Source organism: Magallana gigas, chromosome 3, assembly GCF_963853765.1.
Source record: "Magallana gigas chromosome 3, xbMagGiga1.1, whole genome shotgun sequence".
NCBI lineage: Eukaryota > Metazoa > Mollusca > Bivalvia > Ostreida > Ostreidae > Magallana > Magallana gigas.
Genome location: NC_088855.1, coordinates 38,345,733 through 38,367,355, shown reverse-complemented (window position 1 = coordinate 38,367,355; position 21,623 = coordinate 38,345,733). Strand labels below are relative to the sequence as shown.

The 21,623-nt window shown below is 33.8% G+C and overlaps 2 protein-coding genes across 2 annotated transcripts in view; one reads left to right on the top strand and one right to left on the bottom strand.

Annotated features, from left to right (window-relative positions):
* Positions 1–3,621: 3,621 nt before the first annotated feature.
* LOC105317660 (chondroitin proteoglycan-2) lies at positions 3,622–5,639 on the top strand. The gene is made up of 4 exons (XM_011414371.4): positions 3,622–3,783; positions 4,216–4,366; positions 4,709–4,854; positions 5,360–5,639. Exons 1-4 carry the CDS (start codon positions 3,744–3,746, stop codon positions 5,437–5,439), a joined length of 417 nt encoding a protein of 138 aa, XP_011412673.1. The 5' UTR covers positions 3,622–3,743; the 3' UTR covers positions 5,440–5,639.
* Positions 5,640–7,991: 2,352 nt separating this feature from the next.
* Positions 7,992–21,623, bottom strand: part of LOC105317659 (uncharacterized) — a 53,079-nt gene continuing 39,447 nt past the window's right edge. The window contains exons 61-86 of the mRNA XM_066077873.1: positions 21,247–21,430; positions 20,895–21,137; positions 19,189–19,318; positions 18,739–18,923; positions 18,260–18,607; positions 18,053–18,174; positions 17,682–17,939; positions 17,420–17,573; positions 17,102–17,323; positions 16,869–16,992; positions 16,375–16,559; positions 15,811–16,170; positions 15,166–15,296; positions 14,773–15,030; positions 14,486–14,669; positions 13,963–14,202; positions 13,667–13,790; positions 13,072–13,256; positions 12,161–12,526; positions 11,504–11,634; positions 10,705–10,962; positions 10,386–10,569; positions 9,845–10,084; positions 9,576–9,699; positions 9,268–9,452; positions 7,992–9,146 (exon numbers count right to left, since the gene is read on the bottom strand). Of these exons, the coding sequence (XP_065933945.1) occupies positions 8,806–9,146; positions 9,268–9,452; positions 9,576–9,699; positions 9,845–10,084; positions 10,386–10,569; positions 10,705–10,962; positions 11,504–11,634; positions 12,161–12,526; positions 13,072–13,256; positions 13,667–13,790; positions 13,963–14,202; positions 14,486–14,669; positions 14,773–15,030; positions 15,166–15,296; positions 15,811–16,170; positions 16,375–16,559; positions 16,869–16,992; positions 17,102–17,323; positions 17,420–17,573; positions 17,682–17,939; positions 18,053–18,174; positions 18,260–18,607; positions 18,739–18,923; positions 19,189–19,318; positions 20,895–21,137; positions 21,247–21,430 (5,466 nt within the window). The 3' untranslated portion in view covers positions 7,992–8,805. The remainder of the gene's footprint in view (positions 9,147–9,267; positions 9,453–9,575; positions 9,700–9,844; positions 10,085–10,385; positions 10,570–10,704; positions 10,963–11,503; positions 11,635–12,160; positions 12,527–13,071; positions 13,257–13,666; positions 13,791–13,962; positions 14,203–14,485; positions 14,670–14,772; positions 15,031–15,165; positions 15,297–15,810; positions 16,171–16,374; positions 16,560–16,868; positions 16,993–17,101; positions 17,324–17,419; positions 17,574–17,681; positions 17,940–18,052; positions 18,175–18,259; positions 18,608–18,738; positions 18,924–19,188; positions 19,319–20,894; positions 21,138–21,246; positions 21,431–21,623) is intronic.

The following is a 21,623-nucleotide window of genomic DNA, read 5'->3' as shown; positions in this document are numbered from 1 at the left end:
GCTACGGACCTAAACAATAGAAAAGTTGCCTTGTGGAGTTCAGAATCAGACACTTTTAGTCCATATCAAAAGATAATGAGAAAGTAGGTTTGATTATAACAGGTCATTTATACACAATAATCAAGTTAAAAGATATAGAATCATAACCATAGCAAAAATAGATATTATAGTATTGAAGATAGATATGAAACGTAAGTATTCTTTATAGAATACATGTACTTTAGAAATCGAATAACGACAGGTCAACACAAATTGTTTGGTTAGGGTTACATGTTAGGTGAGGTTAAGATGGCGTTTAGTAAAAATTTATTTATAAAGCGGTCACTCTATTTATCAGTCAACCTGTCGAGTAGCTATTCAATTGACCGATCAACAGGTTGAAAAATCACTCTAATATACTACCGACATGTCGACCAGTCATTCTATTAAACTACTGACATGTTGACTAGTCATTCTATTGAACTTCCAACCAGTCGACTATTCATTATACTGAACATCCGACTTGTCGACAAGTCACTCTATTGAACGCCCAACCTGTCGACCAGTCATTGTATTGAACTGCCGAATTGTCGACCAGTCACTCTATATACTTGTCGACCCCTCGACCAGTGACTCCAATGAATTTCGACTTATCGACCAGTGACTATTGATCTTTCTATCTGTCAAGCAGTCGGTCCTACTATCATATGACAAAATATGCCGACAAGTCGTTTTATCGACTCATTACCTGCTAACTTGTCATATTACTTGACTATCGACATGTCAAACAAGTCAATCTAATGACCCATCCATCGTGAATCAGTAACTCTATTGTCGACCAGTCTTCCTATCTACACTATTAGTCGCAGATTTTAAATTAGTTTATAGGGGTTTTATTGAATTTAATTTGAAAGACGTCGTGCATTGTGGTTATCAACAAATAAACATTGTAAAAAAAATATATCGTTCTACGATAACAAAGATGGTCATATTTTATGAATATAATAATAACCTCATTTTGATATTAACTGTTTCAGCTTTCATTGCCATAAATAGTAACATGTTCATTATCACAACTGACACTGAAAACCCCTGTCCATATGATCATTTCCGGTCTTCCCCTCTAATTCTAATTATCTTTAAGTCAAAACAGGACTTCTACACTTTATTTATACCTTTTTTCTCTTATTTTATATTTGTAAAGATTCTTTTTTTTTCGTTTGTCAGGAATCCTTTCTGTTCCGTAAATTACTTCGCCATATTTGTGAGTTGTGTGTTCCTTATCAAATATAAATGTACTTGCAGCATCAAAAATCTAGGTGGTAATGTGACAGCTATGGGAGTTTAATTGTGCATTATGTGTCTAAATAAGCGCTTTTTCGTTGTTAAGAAGTAGTCTTCAAGCTGTTTTTCACATAAAGTGTGAATGCAACCATTAATAACAATTTTTATTGAATATAATGTAATATGCAGACTTTGCATAATTTTAGGTCACAAGCACATTTAGTAAAGACTTTCAAAAATAGGTCAAATTGTTTATGAAAAAATTGTACTTTTAGTGTAGTTCACGATTGATTTTTACTTTTTTGCTCAACTTACATAAATTAGTTAATTCAAAAACGATATTATTGATGTATCCTGGCTATTCTATTACAATGGTCGAATAAAATTACAAAGAAAATAATAATTTCTATTAATAACATGCATATATATGATGTATTCTAACAATTTTATTATCATCATGTCTCATTGTCGATTGTCAAAGTTTAAAGGTAATATTTAACAAGCTTTAGTTAATTATTTGTGAATCGCATAACAGTTTATCCGTGGTTTATATTTGAGATTTTACACAAGTAGAGTTGAGTCTCAAAATAAAGTTCCGCTGAAATAACCGACAGTAGTTATTGATAGAAACGTATAACTTTTAATGTAATCTGATCAGAAATTAGAATTAACACATGCTTTTCTCTAAGTACAATCGAAATACATGTATCATTATGATCATTAGCAACAGCAACTCTATCATGCTTTGCGACCATTTATGGTAATCGACCATGAAAGGATTATCGATAACCAAAGGATTGGTGAAGTTTAATTTATGAAATGGACATTTTTATATTAAACAAATTTTTCGATGGTATCAAATGAAATAAAGAACACTGCAAATTATAGTTAACATAATTTATTCCATAACGGGTCGGCAAGCCGTATGTGGAAGTGACACTTTTTTTAGCATGGAACGGTGCGCTTGTTTGGTCGATTTTGGCGAGGCTTGCATTAATTATCATTGCACGCTTTTTGCACGGTACATACGGTTCGATTTGTGAACGATACGGTTCGTTTCTTGCACGGAACGATATGATCTGTTTTAATTGTGCAGTAGCACGATTCAGAGTCTTGTATTTGATAATCAAATATCATACGAGTTATCAAGTTTGAGATGTAATTTTTGTTATAACAAATATCTAAATAAACAAAAATTTCAATAAACTTTTATGAATAATTTCGGTTTTTTTATTGGGGGGGGGGGGGTCAACAAAATATTCTATCGTTCAACTAGAAACCTGGGAAATTCTGATTTTGGGAGGAATCATTAAGATTTTTACATCATTAGTAAAATGTACGAAGTTTCAAAAAAGAAATCTTATTCTCCCTCCCCCCCCCAAAAAAAAAATAAATAAATAAAAATAAAACTATTACCAAGTTCTTAATCAATATAATTTTTGGTGAATGCATTTCACTACAAATGAAAATTGAATAATTCGTACAAGACTTTACTGAAAGAATGAATCAATTTGAAATACAAAAAATAAAATCCTTTAGTATAAGAGAGACTGCATAGGTATGTTGCGTCAATTTAAGCTAACGGTACAATTTTCGTCACCTTTGAGGGCTAGCCATTAATGTACACTTATGTCACGATGTTTCGCTCTTCAGAGATATAAAGGTAGAATAAGGATTAGTATCACCGTTGTTTGCCCTAATCTCCGGACAAATAGTACTGCCCAGTGCACCTCTTTAACAAGTCCACGCAACGTTGGAACTCGTGGTGTAACGCCCCGTCTACGCTAGAAATCGACTTAAAAATCTACGGCAGCTAGGACGGGTGCCTACATGTATGTCCTTAAATCGATGATTGGCAATACACTTTGATTTAAATAATAGTATTTAATGCAAAGGTGGTATTGTTTTTATGAAAGCGAAAAAAAGCAGCAATAGAGGTTTAATATTTTCTCTCTTAAAAAATTATTCATATCTCGAATTAAAACATATTATCCTTAGTTATAATAAAGGCTGCAGTATTTGAAAAAATGTATAAAATATAAAAATTACCAGACATTTGTTTCATTCTTTAGCAGCGAGAATGGGTCAGGATAAAAAATTTATTGTAAAATTTTACTTGATAGTTCAAGAATTTCACCTTTAATAGTTTTATAATTACACAAAAAATACACAAACTTTAAATATTAAAAAAGTTGGCCCTTTAACGTCATACGAAATGCTTCAAAGGGGTTTTAGTTATTCAACAAACTTTTGGCATTGATGAGAGCCCATAATGAACCGTCCAAGTCATAGTAAACGTGGCCCAAGACATTTGCACCCTTTTACTGTTATCAAAGACAGAGATAACCTTAGGGTGGGTGGTTTGTATCAGACAATTACCGCCTGGTAGTCTAGCAGTCAACAGTATTGTATATATACCAAACTCCTTTATCTCTCGCTCACTTTTACTTCTTCTCCGGGTAGTTGCACACATCATCATCATGCAGGGTTTACAAGTTCTGGTTTTCGCAGCTGTCGTTGGTGAGTGCATTCATGTATTATATTTATATTCTAAGAAATTAAAGTTTATTGTCATTCATACCAATGCAAACCAAATAAATATAAATATCAATACACATTTTAAAAAAGATTTATGGACAACTATGACAAATTGCAGAAACAGAATTGTAGAATTATCTGTAAGCTAAATGGAATTGATTTTTTAATGTTAGAGAAATGTATAGTGGTGACCAATTTAAACTGTTTTACAATGTAATCTCCTAGAGGAAAAGAATAACACTGTGAACATTTACATATAAAAAATATGCAGATATTATAAAGTAAGAATATTATTATTATTTTTTTTTTTTTACATAATTATAGTTTGAAATTTTAAAGTCCTGGTGGTTAATTTGTAGATCACAAAGCCTCCTTTAAATGACCATTCAACTAAATTTTGTAATATTTTCTTAGTGTCCACCCTAGCTGTTGACTGCAGCACCCAACAGGATGGTATTTATGAGATAGGATGCAGATCCTTTGCTAGGTGTACGGGCGCAAAAGTCACCATTGTAGATTGTGATAAGGGAATGGTCTACAATAACGCGACAGGAAGCTGTGACGAGTAAGCCTCTCTCTCACTCACTCTCTCTTTCTCCCCTCTCTCTCTCTAACTCCCACCATTTTACTCTGAGAATAAAAATGGGAGGCGGGGGTGTAGGGGTGGGTGGGGGTCGCGCACGGTTGATATGGGTTTATCATGCTATGTAAAATCAGGTTATTTCATAATCTCTCTCTCTCTCTCTCTCTCTCTCTCTCTCTCTCTCTCTGTGTGTTTAACCCCCGATATTTTCTCTGAGAATTAAATTAGAATGGGAGGAGGCAGTCAGGAGGAGGAGGGGATGCACGGTCTCCCTAATTCTTTCTCGTTGCTGTCAGTGTGATGAGTTTTTCTCCCTGCTTTCAGTCCTCACAATGTTTCTCCACCCTGTGGCGTCATGAAGGACTGCTCCAATCAAAAGGACGGTAAATACGCGGATATGGACCAACACTGTCACAGTTATTACACATGCTTTGATGGAAAATTTCTCGGACATAACCCTTGTCCATCAAGTGAGTATTCAAAAGGATTAGAATCAGAAGTTCTTCAAATTTTTCTCGAATTCTAAAGGCTAAAAATATCTTTAAAAGCATAATCTGTTGCGACTTTGATGTATTACAAATTTAGAATTTGATAATGGAAACTCACAATAAAAATGAAAATCGCAAGAGGTCTAGGAATTTTTGGGTGAAATGGATTTAATTCATTGCATGCCTTGAGTGTCTCGTCTCTTTAGAGTATAGATCTATTGTAATATTTGTCTGATGATAAATTATCTTTATATCAAGTAACTGTCTTAAGATTATATATGTTCAATCTGAATGCATATTATGCAAACCTTCATAATTATATTGTCACTCTGACACATTTTGATTTCCACAATAAAAAATGGCTTTATTCTTACTGCTTATAATTTTTTGTAAAAACTGAGACACCTACGCTACAGAAGGACAATAGGATTGTGATTTTTCTGTTTAATAATGAAATTGGGTAATTATTATTTCGTCTGTGTTGCAGCTTTGGTTTTCAATGAAGAACTACAGACATGTGACTGGGCAGCTAACGTGAATCCCCCTTGTGGCACAAACAAACCATAATGGTGCAATGCCGTTCATGAAAACTTTCTTTAAAAATTCTGACAGTGTTTAAATGGAATGGGAATACCTATGTATTCCAATGGATGAAGAAGAAGTGATCTATTTCTAGTTTAATTGTTGTATATGCATGTATTTGTTTCCTATTAAGAGGTATTTATTAGCGTGTTGTGTATACAAAATTAAACATCTAAAACGTTTAATCTTTAATTTGTTATTTAAGCTTTAAACCACTTTTTCTGATTAGAATTCAATGATTACTTTTGGAAAAATTTTCCAACATCTGTTTTACCCCAAAACCTGTATATTTAATTATCTATACATGTCATGAATATAAATTTATATACAGTTGAGAAATTTATAAAATAGGTTGACATCAAGTACAATGCCCCTTGAACTTTCAACACGATTTTTTCAATTAATTACAAAATTCAGTTTCAAATTTTCTTTCAAAGAAAAGACAAATTATTTTAATATGAAAGCGAGAGAAAAGTTATTTATTGGAATTGCTCTAAAAACCCTTTATAAAAGTACAAGAAAAACGCGCTCATGAATATTTGATAATACACATACGATTTGTGCATCTCAAGAAATTTAATTTACCAATTGGTAGTTAAAATTAAACAAGTTTTAAAAGGTGCATTGAAATAAATGACAAAAGAAAGAAGTTAATAAAATCTCTTTGTGAAGAGTTCATAATTGTGTTTTAGAAAAAAAACTCGACATATGCAAAAGTTTAAGTTGGTGATTCAGGGCAATTCAGTTTTCAAAATTAGATTGGTGCATTTTTGGAAAATGACACAGGGTCACGGTCTATAGTTGATCTACAAAAGACATAGTACAGGTGTACTGTTAACGCGCACCTAATCTTGAGTTAATAATTCAAAAACAAATCGAAAGTGAAGCAATAGCAGGTCAAGTCATCATAGCAAGTTATCATTACAAATTTAGCCCGGAAATGATATCATGTAACCAAGTCAAATCACAAGTGATTATTTAAACAATAAAATGCTTTCTTTGGTAATTCATGCGGGGAATCACGATGGCAACCTTGTAGAAAAAATACAAATCCACGTTAGCGGGTTATGTAATTTTTTTTCTACAATGATCGCTCCCCTCAGAACCCGCATGATCAAAGAAAGCATTTATTTCTTTATATTTATATCTTTCTTTTAACAAATTAATAAATTAATTGTAAAAGTAAGTTAAATAAATAAATCGCTGTTAATGTACATCAGTACGTTAGCTGCAACAAACAGGAAATCGTCTCCTCCGTGAATTTGAATCTGACAACATCATGATTATATAGTGCAGTCCGTTAATTTTCTTAGGTCGCTGTAGCTGCATGTCTGTAGCTCCCGGTCTGAAAAAAATCGGATGGACGACCTGGGAGCTACAGTGCCTCCCATAGTAACAAACTGCAATTTACGGCGCACAAAAAAATGCGCTAGTTTTGGACTGATGGACCTTGTTTTCACACAAATTCTGTGCCAAAACAATTAGTACCATTAAATTCTTCAGACAATTTACTACTGATATTGTTACTTTACTTGCCTCAGCCTTTCTTTGAAACATGCTAACCGACCTCGGAAAATAAAGTATATTAATTCACGTCGAGATCGAAAGTCGCCATTTTTACATGTAAACAAACTGCACCACTTCACTTTACAGGGTTGGTGATCGTGTTTCAAAGAATATCAGAGGCAAGTAAAGTGACGATATCTGTAGTAAATTGTCCGAGGAGTTTTTTTGGAATCAAATATTTGTATAGAATATGTTCGGAAATGAGATTAATAAGTCCAAAACTAGCGCAATTTTTGGGGCGCCGTAAATTGCAGTTTTTTACTATTGGAGGCACTGTAGCTCCCAGGTCGTCCATCCGATTTTTTTCAGACCGGGAGCTACAGACCTGCAGCTAAGGTCGCTGTAGGTTTCGACCAATCAATAAACGAGGCGTGTAAATTTCAGGTCTGTCTGTCAGTTTCAGCCGCTGTAGGTTTCGACCAGTCGATAAACGGGATTTCAGTCCTGTCATTTTCTATGGAGCTATGAATTAACAATAAGTTTCCGTAAGAAATGGAGGGAATCATACTCGGTAGATGTAAATATATTCACATTTTCCAGTTTTCCAGTGTCTTTGCCTGTGATAACACTACATATCGATTTTGTACTATACAACCCAAAAACTTCAAATGACGCCAAATTGAGGCGCCAGCGGGGTTTGCTTATTCATCTTTAAATATTTAATCATAAGATGGCTTAAAATTATATAAATATAAGTAATAAAGAATTATTCTTTGAATATTACATTGTATGAGGTGATAATTAATTTCGGTCGGGGTGTGATCAAATCTATCATAAAGCTCTTCGGGCTTTATTGGATTTGACCATGCCCCGACCGAAATTATCACCTCATAATACTCAAAGAATGATTCCTTATTCCTTAAATAAATACATAATGTACATGCTTACATTTTTTAAAAGTTCTCGGAATATATATACACAAGCATACAGTTTCACATAAACATCACAATCACGAGGAAATTATTCCGCAGCTTTAATCATTGGTACATGTACCATTAAAAACAATATTGTTGACATATGATCACAGCTTTGTTTAGTGAACATGGTATACTAGTATACATTTACACTATACAGATATACAATGACATGTATACAGTATACAGAAGTGTCGAGTATCACTGTCGTGGGCTACATTAAATACATGTACATTCGAAAACTTTTGATCGCGTCTAGTCCTGTAGGAAAGCACTGAGACCAAGTTACATGTACCCTTGTTTAAAAAAAAGCATTGCACACAACAATCAAAGCAAGCAGAGCTTAAAAATAAGCTGTATTTGTAAAGCCAAATGAACGGATTATTTTCGGTTCCATGAATTATAGATCATCAATATCATCGATGATTGCTAATTCATTTTTAAAAATAAGTAACGCTAGGCGCTCTTAAAAATAAATTATCAAAATAATTAGTACAAAACATTTCATATTTTAATTTTTCACCGGTTCAGGAAATCAAAAAAAAAAATCAAGATGTATTAAGTTTTTAATGAAATGACTAACATAAAGCAATGACATCGTATTTAAAAAATAACCATCATAATACTAAACAGTTTTTAAAATGTAAAGAGGAGAGTGCAGTATGGGTCCAAATTTATCTTAAAAGCTAAACACAAGTCCTCACGTATTTATCTTCTGATAAGATATTTCTAACCTTCTAATCAAACTCTAATCAACATTTTTTATGGGACATATTCTTTAAGAACATATAAGATTACATAGACATAAACATATTATAATATTTGTCCAAATAGTGCATATGATTCCCAAAAATAAATTTTATTTATCGAATTATTTAAAATTCCATAACACAACACCTATGACAAAACCAGTTAGGACTTGAAAAGAGATAACTGTCTTTTGTACCCCAGAAACTGGGTTAGGTGTTCGATTGTTACTGTTTGCTGGTGTTTTATTCTCATTGTTATTAACTGTTTCTTTCTTGAATCCATTTTTTTCGATAATAGACCTATAGTACCGCGCACTTGCTTTTGGTGTACGTGGTCGGGCGGGATCGCTGAAGTTAACATAGTGAAGACCGAAGCGTTCCGAATATCCTCTTGCCCATTCGAAGTTATCCATTAATGACCATGCCGTGTATCCACGAACGTCTATTCCGTCAAGTCGGATGGCTGAAAAAAAAACCCGTTATCTATCGTCAGTAGAATGTAATGTCACTCAAAGGAGAGACAACTGCGATTTTACAATAAAAAAATTACTTCTAAAAAGTTATTCCATCATTTCAAAACCTACCTTTTAGAACATTGTTGATATAATGTTTGTAATAAAAGATCCTATGTTCATCCTTTATGGTTCCGTTAAGGTCCGAAACTCCGTTTTCCGTGATGTAGATTGGGAAATCACCGTAGGTATATTTCACCCAATTCAGCATACGTCGAATTCCTTTAGGAGTCACTTTGAGCCAAGATGACCCCGATCTAAAACAATCAGGTCATCATATGAATGAAAGATCTACATTATATATCATTGTATAATTCGAGCAAAGATGTACTTCATTTGCATCAGCATGATGTATAAAAGAACCTATTGTGCGACATTACCCGAGCCAAGAAGGGTCTTTCGTGGAGTTGACATCCTGGTCCCCGTAGTAACTCTGGTTTATATTATCAATGGATGAAACCAGGTTTGACGTATAAAAATTCATGCCTAGGAAGTCGTAAGTACCTGGCACGCACAAAGTGTATAATTATTTACATCTTATGCATAATGCAGTGATCACAATTATTTTTAATCCTGTTTAGTTATTAATTTTATTATGTGTAACGAAGATATCTGGTATGCGTTAACTTTGTAAAGTTAAGGTGAATACCTTTAATATAATCCTTTTCCGTTGCTGAGAATTCCGGAAGTCTACTTTCTTTGTATCCCTGCGCACGACTTTTCCGGTCGACTTGTTCCTTCATGATTGCGGGGTAGTCTCCCTTCATAACTGGGTTTAAGAACCAGCCATACATGAAGTGGATGGCCCGGTGCGACGCCTGTAAATCTCTCTCACTGTTGGGATCTTCTGGAACTTGCCAGTCCGTGTTTAAAGTTATACCAATGATGCCTGAATTGAGTTGGTTTTTGTTTTTAAAACTATTTGCATTTGCAATACAATAGTATAAAAATGTTTTGAGCACAAAAAACACACTCATTTCAAAATTTCAAGAAGAATAATAGTTCTGATGATCACATATTTTACAACACCTTCTTCTGACGTTTTATCTCTTTTTTCCCCAACTTAAAAGTTTATAATTATATATATATATATATATATATATATATATATATATAGAGTACATGTAAATAAAATTCGCTGTGATATACGTTACCTGATGGAACCACAAAAGCACTTAATATTCACGTACCCTTTTGAGCCCGTTTGAACTCGTTCTGATAGATGTGGTACGCCTTCGCATGCGCCTTAATCAAATTATGACCAGCTTGGTATATTCGATCGCCCTTTCCTGTTAAACCAGGTGCCATAACTCCGATCTCGTAGCCATGGTTTGAGACGACAAACGGTTCATTCAATGTTATCCAAAACTTTACCTAGGAGAAAAGAAACTCTTTATCCGTTTACTGCTTCCTTCAGTAACCGTATTTAAAATTTTGAGAGAGAGAGAGAGAGAGAGAGAGAGAGAGAGAGAGAGAGAGAGAGAGAGAGAGAGAAAGACAGACACATACCCGATCTCCAAACAGAGAAAAGCAAAACCTAGCGTATTCGGCAAACAATTCGGCCGTGCGTTCACTTTGCCAGCCGCCATATTGCATTAGGGCTTGTGGGAGATCCCAGTGGTACAGAGTGACCATTGGGGCGATTCCGGCGTCTAGGACTGCATCAATCAGACTACTGTAGTACTGTATTCCCAGGGAGTTCACATTCTGTGTGGTTCCATCAGGTAAGATTCGTGGCCATGATAGCGAGAAACGGTAGTGTGTAACCTAAACGCAGGTTAAGCGTAAAGTAAATATATAACTATATAGTTAAACTCATAAGGGGGGTCAGGGGGTCTGCAAAATTCTAATTTCATTAATTTGAATTATAAAATTACCAAAATATGCTTCGGACACCACCCCCCCCCCGGGCAAACTCAAATAACCGTTGAAACACCCCCCCCCCCTGGAAATTAATTCTGGATCCGCGCATGAACTTTATTGAGTTGGGATTATATTTTCAAGTAACTGCTTTATCCGTAATCGTCCTTTTGAAAACTTAAAAGTCGTGCGTTACATCTATAATTATGATATCTAAAAGCATTATGATTTAAATTAAAATATAAATACAGTCATGTTTAAGAAAAACTCGCGATGACAAAATCAAAAGAAAAAAATAGCCTTTTAACTTGATTCATAAAAGGGAGAATCAGACTTATAACGGTACAATTGTATTTTTTATCCGAACGATTGCTTACAAAGAAAAAAATTTAATCTTACTGCTAACTGGTAAAAAAAACCGGATACATCTGCATCTTAAAATACTTGCCTTCATATCCATTAACAGTTTGATATCTTCGTGAAACTTGTCATAGCTATTGCATGCAACGTCACCCGTGTCATTGTTGACTACCTTACCAGGTGTGTGGCTGAAGACATCCCATATTCCAAGACCTTTACCTGAAAGGAAGAATAGATCCGACAGTCATTTAAGGATATTGTAAGGATCAAATCATTGGGGACAGGATGAAGTTATGCCATTCAGTCAACTAAAAGGTTACTAAAATCTGACTGATTGGCCTAGCTACATGTATGTCATTCAGTCACATTTCCAGACCATTCAGTTACCATTTAGCTGACTGAATGACAGAGGTTCCCCCTGTGGAGATAACTCCTTTTAGTAAGTAATCATCCACTTTTCGAAAATTAAAATTATTTTCAACTATTTTTTTTATATTAATTTTCAGTTTATTAGAGCGTTAGCTAATGATTACTTTTCATGAGTATGAGTGCCGCTACGGATTTTTAAATTTTTACCTTCGTATTTTAAAATCAGGATTTTTTACAATGCTGGTCAAATACTAGTACAGTAAAAATTAATTGGGATATTATATTCTGTAATTATAAATATCAAAGAATATTTCAAACCTCCTTTAACATTTCTTAATATATATATATGGCAGGAATGATCCCATTTAAATCTTACCATCCTTATTCCAAGCTCCTTCCACTTGATACGACGATGTGGCAGTGCTCCACGCAAAGCCTTCTGGGAAAGAATCGTAGTAGAAGTCGTCTTCCTCAAAAAGTGCCCGGTAAGGATTATTTCCTGGAAAGGCTGGTTCCAATGCAAACGGAAAAGAGAACTTCGACTTTTCGTCAGGAAAGCCATTGTTTTCAATGAGTTTTTTAAAGAAACGGGCGCTTTCCTTTGGTGTGCGTGGTCGCTCAGGATCGCTGAAGTTAACATAGTGAAGTCCGAAGCGTTCCGTATACCCACGTGCCCACTCAAAGTTATCCATTAATGACCATGCCGTGTACCCTCGAACGTTTACCCCATCAAGACGTATAGCTATGTGTACAAGATACAAGAATGTTCACTTTAAAAATATAATATGCAACAGGAAAACTGTATGCATTTATCATTTATGTAGTTTAAAATTGGATGGTAGCGAACAAAAATAGCGATATATAATTGATACACATTCCAACCATTTAATTTCTGTCATGAAAATAATTTTTTTTCTTCAAAAAGTCACGATGGCTAAAAGAAAAAGAAAATCCAAATTTTAAAAAGATTGAATTATTATATGGAATATCGTTATCTTAAAGATATCAATTTGATATTCTCTTCTCAAGATCATGCTCACAGGACAGTAAATACATTTGATATACCGTGTTGCATCACCTATGAGAATTGGTCAGAGGGACAAATCCGATTTCGTCTATAACCGAATTTGTTTGCATATAAATTTTAGCTATCAAGACATTGTAGCTTTTATATACTTGTATTTCTGATTGGACATGTTTTATGTTGTTTTAATTTTATTTTTGCTTCTTTTTCTTAAATAAAATTTTACATCAAGAATACAATACAGATTTGCTAATGATCCTTACCTTTAAGAACATTATTAATGTAATGTTTGTAATAAAATATTCTATGCTCGTCCTGTAGAGATCCGTTTCTATCCGAGATTCCATTTTCTGTTATGTAAATGGGGAAATCTCCGTACGTGTACTTGATCCAGTTCAGCATTCGGCGGATCCCGACAGGGGTCACCTTTAGCCAGTCGGAGCCAGATCTGTATTCAATCACAGGTATGAAAAATTATTGCTGATCAATTCCTATTGATGAATATAATTCAGTAAGAAAAAGCAATCTTAAATATTGATGAGTATAGCAAATTAATTGAGAACTCTTTCTGTCCCAGGACGTAACGATTTTTTTTTCGAAAAATATACCCGTATCACATCTTTATGATGGTTTATTGTATTTTGATTGACATGTACTTCTACACCATACAAATTACCAAAGTAAAAGATAAAATAATGTTAGTAAACTTGAAAACTTAATAAATTTTCAAAGTATCATTCTACTTTTCAAAATCATTTGACGGATCCTTTAGATGTCACGTACTGATTTACTTTCGTTATTAAATTTTTAAAGACATAACAAAATTCTGTAAGAAGAAATATAAGAAATCGTGGTCACCCCAGCCACTCCGGGTCCTTTGTGATATCGATGTCACCGTCAGCACTGTAGCTCTGTCCAGTCGATGGTTTGTAGGTCACAACGTTCGACGTGTAGAAATTTATTCCAAGAAAATCGTATGAACCTGCAATACAGTTTTTTTTATATTTCGTAAATATTATTTGAAAAACTTAACTCTATGCATAAAGTTTAAGTTTAATTTTTGAAGCAACTATTAAAGTTTCTGGAAAAAAACCCCCGAATTTCCTATTTGAATCCCCCCTTCGACATTCAATTAAACTCCATCATCAGTACACCTTTTATATCCATTTGTTCAGCTTGGGTAAACCTAGTAAGCCGGCTAGTTGGCAGTCCCTGTTCCCGACTTTTCCTGTCTACCTGATCTCTCATCACTTTGGGATAATCTCCCTTCATCACTGGATTGAGGAACCACCCTAACATGAAGTCGATGGCTCGTTCGGAGGCCTCCAGGTCGCTGGGGTTTTCCGGGTTCTTTGGAACCTGCCAGTCCGTATTCAGCGTTATACCCACTTGTCCTGTTATAATAATTATCTGAAGTCTAATTTCTTCTCTCTTGTTATTATGCATATACATTAATCTGAACATTGGTAAAAATTAAATGTAGTCGTATTACTATATACGAATATATATATATATATATATATATATATATATATATATATATATATATATATATATATATATATATATATATATATTGAATATATTCAGAACTGTTACATATCATTCGATATTCTCTAAATCATTCCTAGATTATTACATATTTTAATGTTTTATATCCGAATAAAGCATGATTACCTTTTTGTTTTTGTTTGAATTCTTTTTCATAGACTCTGTAAGCTTTGGCGTGAGATTTGATGAGGTTGTGAGCCACTTGGTAGATACGATCCCCCCTCCCTTTTATACCAGGGGCATTCACGCCAAGCTCGTAGCCTAGGTTAGAGACTACCCAGGGTTCATTCAGAGTTATCCAAAGTTTTACCTGACGAATGAAATATAAAAGAAGTTATAGCAGCGGTTTGATATGACAATATTATGACAGAATCTGAATCACCGACACAAGGTAGATTTCTCAATATCATTACCCTGTCACCAAACCGTTCGTAGCACAATCTGGAGTAGTTGGCAAAATGGTCAGATATAGTGCTATTTTGCCAGCCCCCGCTGTTGTTGAAGGCCTGTGGGGTGTCCCAGTGGTAGAGGGTCACCATTGGAGCGATATTAGCCTCTAGAAGGGCATCGATCAACTTGTTGTAATAATCTATCCCTGGTTGGTTGATTTTTTCCAGCGTCCCCAGTGGCAGTATCCGAGACCACGATATAGAGAATCTGTAGTGTGTTACCTAGCAATGTGCATAGAAACCATGTAGACAACAGTTTGTAAATCGGGTTTGTTCTAGGAAACTTTTACAGCAACATGACATTTTTTCAACAGTAACTTGTTGCATTTCCAATAAAATGTGTATTAGTACTCAAACCTTTAGATTCTTCAGAAGCTCTACGTCTGTTCTATAATTGTGGTAACTGTCACAGGCTATGTTTCCATTGTCATTATTAACTATATGTCCAGGCTCTTGAGAGAAAACATCCCAGTTGCTTTTGCCTTTACCTGCGTATTCCATGTGAGGGTATAATTACCATAGTTTTTGTATGTTAGTAAACCAAAATCAATTAAATTAAAAAGTTGCTGTTATTAATAATTTAGTTAAGAACGTATTTTACAAGATAAGCGTAAATTAATATAAACACCTAGCAGTTGATATTGGTTCCTATTACTTAATTAATACAGTAACTGTTGACGATTTCAAATTTTGCCATCATGTAATGTAAAGTCAAAGTTTCTCAGTATTAAACTGTTTCACCTTATTATCACGGTGATGCATTTTAAGCTACATTCTTTATTTCATCTTAATTACCTGATTTTAAAAAACATGCATCATAATAATTAAGCACAATTCTCTGAAATCTTCTAAAAACACAGTAACTGTTTCAATCCAATGTTTTCTCAGACGTTCGCGTCAATTTGTCTTCATGTATTGGAATAAAATATGGAGGTATAGCTAATGTACATTTATTCTACAAGGATACTTTCAAAAACTTTCATCAATCTTATTTTGACTTACCATCGGCGTCCCATCCGCCTTCTACCTGGTAAGCCGCTGTAGCTGTGCTCCATACAAAACCGTGAGGAAAACTACCAGAATACATCTCATTTTCCTGTCTCAATGGCCTGTAAGGATAGTTTGGATTAAATTCCCCTATGCCTGATTCAACAGAGTAAGATTTTCCCTGTAGAAAGCCGTTATCTTTTATAATATTTGTTATGAAATTAGCTGAAGATTTTCTTGTTCGAGGTCTTGATGGATCATTGAAATCCACTTTGTAAATTCCGTATTTATGTTTTATACTTCCGGTGTAATCGACATCGTCTATCAGGCTTTTAATGTTGAATCCTTTAACATTACATTTATCCAATCTAACAGCTGAAAATAGAAACAAAACAAAAGAATGTAAATACATTGTAACAATAATACAATTTTGGCATAAATACAGTTCCAGTTAATGTACTCAAGTCTATTGTTCTGGTTAACTCTCAAAATCTCAACATCATTAATGCGATATAATTGAGTATCATCCCGATAGTGACTACAAGCTGATGCTATTGTTTACTGTATTAACGAACGCACCTTTTAATACTTCATTGACGTACTCCTTGTAGAATTTTACCCTAGTGTTATCCTGTAGAGTCCCCGAGTCATCTGGAAACCCAGCCTCTGTGACGTATACTGTGACATTGTGATATTTATCCTTAATCCAGTTCAAAACCTTTCGAAGACCAAACGGTACAAACCTTATGGTTGCTATGCTGCTTCTGTCAAAGTAAAATAACATGTATATGGAATTATTTTGAAAACCATTGCACCTGAATATATAAGTTTGAAATATCTTTCTTCAAACACTAACCTTATTGCTTATGGTAAATTTTGGACACTGGATTTTTTTATTTATTCTAAAAGTAATTATTCTATTCTAAGCACAAATAATTTTTTTTAGTAACGTATTAGTTGATTGTGATTTCCCCTCTGATAATTTAATTATCTGTTATCTGTTTTTATCGGTAATTAGTATTCACTGGACACAGTAAACTTATGATAAAGTTAAATGTACTTTTGACACTCACCTAGGCCACGAGGAATTGAAAGTTATCTCTGTATCTGTCTCAAACTCAAATCCTTTAAAATCATTTTCTTTTGATTTTACTTTAAATGTTGATATGAAATTCAATCCCAAGAAATCAGAAGAATCTACAGAAAAAATGTTATAGTTCAATACATTTTTAACGAGAGCCAACTGTTATCTGCAATGACCACACACACAGAATGTTCACATAATGGATTAACTACCATATCTAACCTTTAATCAGCGTTGATTCGTAATCTGTAAATTTGGGGATAGTTGTATTTTTTTTCTCTAATATTGACTTGAGCAGTTGTGAATAGTCGCCGTTAACAAAAATTGGATGCGCAAACCATCCAAAAGAATGTTCCATTTTCCTGTTGGTGGCTTCAATATCAGATGGGTCGGTAGGTGTTACAGGTTCAAACCAATCAGCGCGAAGAGAAATTCCCACGTGACCTAAATTAAAATAATGTATTTAAATGACCCAATTCTAAATATTTGTTAATTTATTAATTGTGATAATAATTGTTGTGTATTGTAAATACGCTAAACCTTTTTGTTGTTCCTTGAATTCCTCCTTGTACAATTTGTACACATATGCATGGGCTTTTATCAAATTATGTCCAGTTGTATGTGGGTTTTCTTCATTAGCATCCAAACCAACTGACACAGAGTATGGGTCATTGATAGTTATCCAATATTTGACCTACAACAATTCAATCATGAGTCAATATAATTGTGACATCGAATTAATTACAAAACAGACAGACCGCTGAAATAAATGTAACATTATTATATAAATATTGTACAGTACCCTGGAACCTAGCTCTTTGAATAAAACTCGTGCATATTCAACAAAGAGATGAATTGTGTTTGGATTTTTCCATCCGCCTTGGTTATATATTGTAATCGGCATGTCATAGTAATGCATGACCACAACAGGGGTGATTCCTGCGTCTATCAGTGCGTCTGTCATGTTCATGTAGTATTGAATCCCTAAGTGATTAACATCGCTGACATTTCCTTCAGGTAAAATTCGACTCCAGGATATTGAAAAACGGTAAAATGACACCTGAAACATCAAAATATAACCGTAATTATAGATGAATACTTATTCATGTAAATTTTGAAGTAAAGGAAAGAAAGTTTCATACCTTGATGCAGATTTATATTTAAATCACTTACGTGCGTTTCTTTTAATATTCTCACATCTTCTTTAAATTTTTTATAACTATTGCAGGCAATGTTTCCATCGGTTGATTCAAAGTCACTATGAGTCATTTTGTCAATATTACTTTCTCCTTTACCTGAATGAGATATAAAGCCACACATTAAACCATTATAGCAAATGCTTAAAATTATTCCAATTAATTAACCGTACATATATTTTACCGTCTTCATTCCAGGCTCCTTCTATTTGATAAGCCGAAGTGGAGGCGCCCCAAGCAAATTCTTTCGGAAATGTTCCGTAATAGAACTTATCTGCATACGGAAGCTCTCGGTAGACACCCAGCTCTTTTCCTTTAGAAGGGGAAGTAGCAGCATCTTCAAGAAAACCGTTGTCTTTGATCAGTTGGTTGTAGAGGACTGCTGATAGTTTCGGGGTTCGAGGTCGTTCTGGATCACTGAAGTTAACGTAGTGCATTCCAAACTTCTCGGCGTAGCCAGTGTTCCATTCAAAGTTGTCCATAAATGACCATGCTGCATAACCTTTCACATTGCAGCCATCGAGTTTAACAGCTGAATAAAAAGATAATAATTCCGTAGAATTAATAGCACAAAACATGAAGAGACTGTCGACATGTAAAAAAAAAAACTACTGAGTTTATTTTTTACATGAAGCATATGAAATTTCGATTTGACTTATGTACCTTTCAGCATTTCGTTGATATAGTTTCTATAGAAGTATACGCGACTGTAGTCGTTAAGTGATCCGTTTCTATCCGATACACCATTTTCCGTTATGTAAACGGGAATGTTGTTATAGGTCATTTTCACCCAATTTAAAACTTTTCTCAGCCCGAATGGAGTGACAAATAACCAAGAAGATCCAGATCTGTAATGAAGAAAAAATCTTTTGGAAATGTCTATGCTGCAACAGAGACATCCTCCTTTTTGTGAAATACATGTCTTACCATAATTGGAAAATCAACATTAACATACAAATGCTAATCAGTCCATATGCAAGAGCGAAGTACATGTACCAAATGAAAAGCATTTTCAACTGATTTTTACCTAGTGATTTGGAAAGAGTTTGCAAACGAAAATAAAAAGTAATTTACATATGCAGGTACATACAAAGAAAAGGTTTTGATACCAACCCCAGCCACTTTGGATCATTTTCACTTCCCACGTCTTGGTCAGCCTCATAAGACACATCAGTAATGTCGTGCTCTCTTGGGAAGAAGTAGGAGGAGGAGTAATGGTTTAATCCGAAAAAGTCACCGGTTTCTTCAACAGAAAATTTCAATCATTTACGTATACACCAATCGTATTAAGGCCAGCATTTTTTTTATTTTTAGATTTACGAAATATTTTTCAAATTATTTGGTGAGGAGGAGGGAAAAAAAATAAAAATAAAATTGAAAAATTTGTCCGTCAAGAAAAAAAATGAAAATAAAACAATTTTTCAACAATATTTTTTTTATTTTTAAAATAAGAACATGTGTTTAGGAGCTGCCATTTTTTAAAAATATCTAAGTAATTTTGGTTGTTGGTGATGTTCTTATCATAACATATTTTATCCATGGGCACTGAAAATTTGTGTTGATATATTGTACATGCATGTATAAAAACGAAGGTTTTTTTTTTTTATAAATACAAGTACATACTGTACATATACATTAAGACCAAAAAAAAAAAATAAGGGAGTTTTCACTTCTTCCTTGCAGAAAAATAGGAAGAAGTTTGAGAAATAATTTATTTGATTAAATTAACAATGCTATTCACAAATTCAAAATTTAAAATATTGTTACTGAAAATAAATTGGATTAGAAGCATGTCCATAAATGTCAGTAAAAAATCAAACAAGTTTTTTTATTTAAAAAAGACTAAATAACTTTTAAAATTTTATTTATTTATGTAACTATACCTTTAATAAAGGAAATGTTTCGTTATTTTGTTAGCTTTAACCTTAATGACAAATAAAATTATTCTCTTTCCTTCAGTCATAAGACCTGTGTTCAGTGTGTTTAGGGTTATTAGTCCAACCCTATGACCCACTTACAAATGTACAACCGTTATGTAGAGGATCTATTTCCAAACGGTTAAATTATGATTATTCTAGAATTTATTTTGCAAAAATGTTTTTTTTTAAAGTAACTTATCATTTTCTTATCAATGAGGTGTTTTTTTTTTAATTTACAGAATTGTGATAGAAAAAGACTTCAACTTCTCTTTATTGAGGAAATTCTGGCTAAGTTGCCGATCACAAAACTTAATAGGGTCGTAAATTGTAGGGTTGGACGAAAGCAAACAGGAGTAGGCCCTTTGGTGGTTTTTTGTGACTTCTAGTGCCTGTGACTTGATCGGAAAGAACTTGGTCTTTTTATTAAATCAATGCATGAACAACAATAATTCAGACTACACATACGTGGTTGCATCAACATTTATTTTTATTTTTACCAGAAAGAAAACTTCGGGTCGGAGGAAAAAATAAAATAAATAGCTAGTTCAGATCCTTTTATTTTTATTTGAATTTTTAAAAAATAGGGTCGGCGGGTTTGTAAATCGAAATTTTAAAAAATGCTGGCCTAATTGTGCAATATATCTCACAAAGTATTGTTTTGTTTTCTTTTTTTTTATTCATTAAGTTAGTAAAACTTATCAAAATTATAATTCTTCAAAAAGTGTAACAAATGACATCCACGTTATTTGAATGTAGAAAAAAAATTCCTTTTGATTTGCCTAAAACGCGAACTTTTAAAAGTGAATATTTTGAATTCTTTAAGATTTGTCTGATGTGTTACCGAGAAATATTTATTTCTTATGATTGGCTAGCAATAGAATTTAACTGAAAATGGATTACGATTGATGCGGCGTTTTTCTTCCTCTGTAAATGGCGGAAGACGTGAAGAAGTGAAATTTTGGGCGGCGCTTTTCTCTGCTACCTTCTTTTTCATAACCTCTGGGTAGTCGCCATTTATATATATTGGATTAAGAAACCACCCTGCATCAAATTGTAGTTTTCTCTCGGAAGCCTCAATATCCTCAGGTTTATACGGATCTTTAGGTTCCGCCCAGCCAATACTGTACGTGATTCCATACTGACCTAAGGGGCAAGGGGAAATACCGTAAGAACGAATATGATTGGTACAAATAACACCATTACATTGTCCTGCACACAGTGTTTAGAAATAAATTCCAACTGATCAACATACCCTTCTGTTGAGGGTACTTCTTTTTCAAAACATGATAACCTTCCGCATGAGCTAGAATGATGTTGCGTGTCACTATATATGGGTAGGTCCCCGGGTGCCCGTGCCGACCCGGCGCCATTCCACCATTTCCGTAACAAGTCCATGCCGTTAGCCCAGGTTCATTGAAAGATATCCACAATTTAACCTAAATCACAATATACATGTAATATATATTGAAAATAAATTAGAAAGATTGTAAAAAAAAATATTCCATCTGTAATTTCCTGAGTACGTAACATTTTTGTTCTATATGGGTGTTAAATTGTGTCTAAAATTTTAGATAATATTGATGTCTGAATGGAATATCTTGAGTAAACTGTTTATAAAAATGAGCAAAA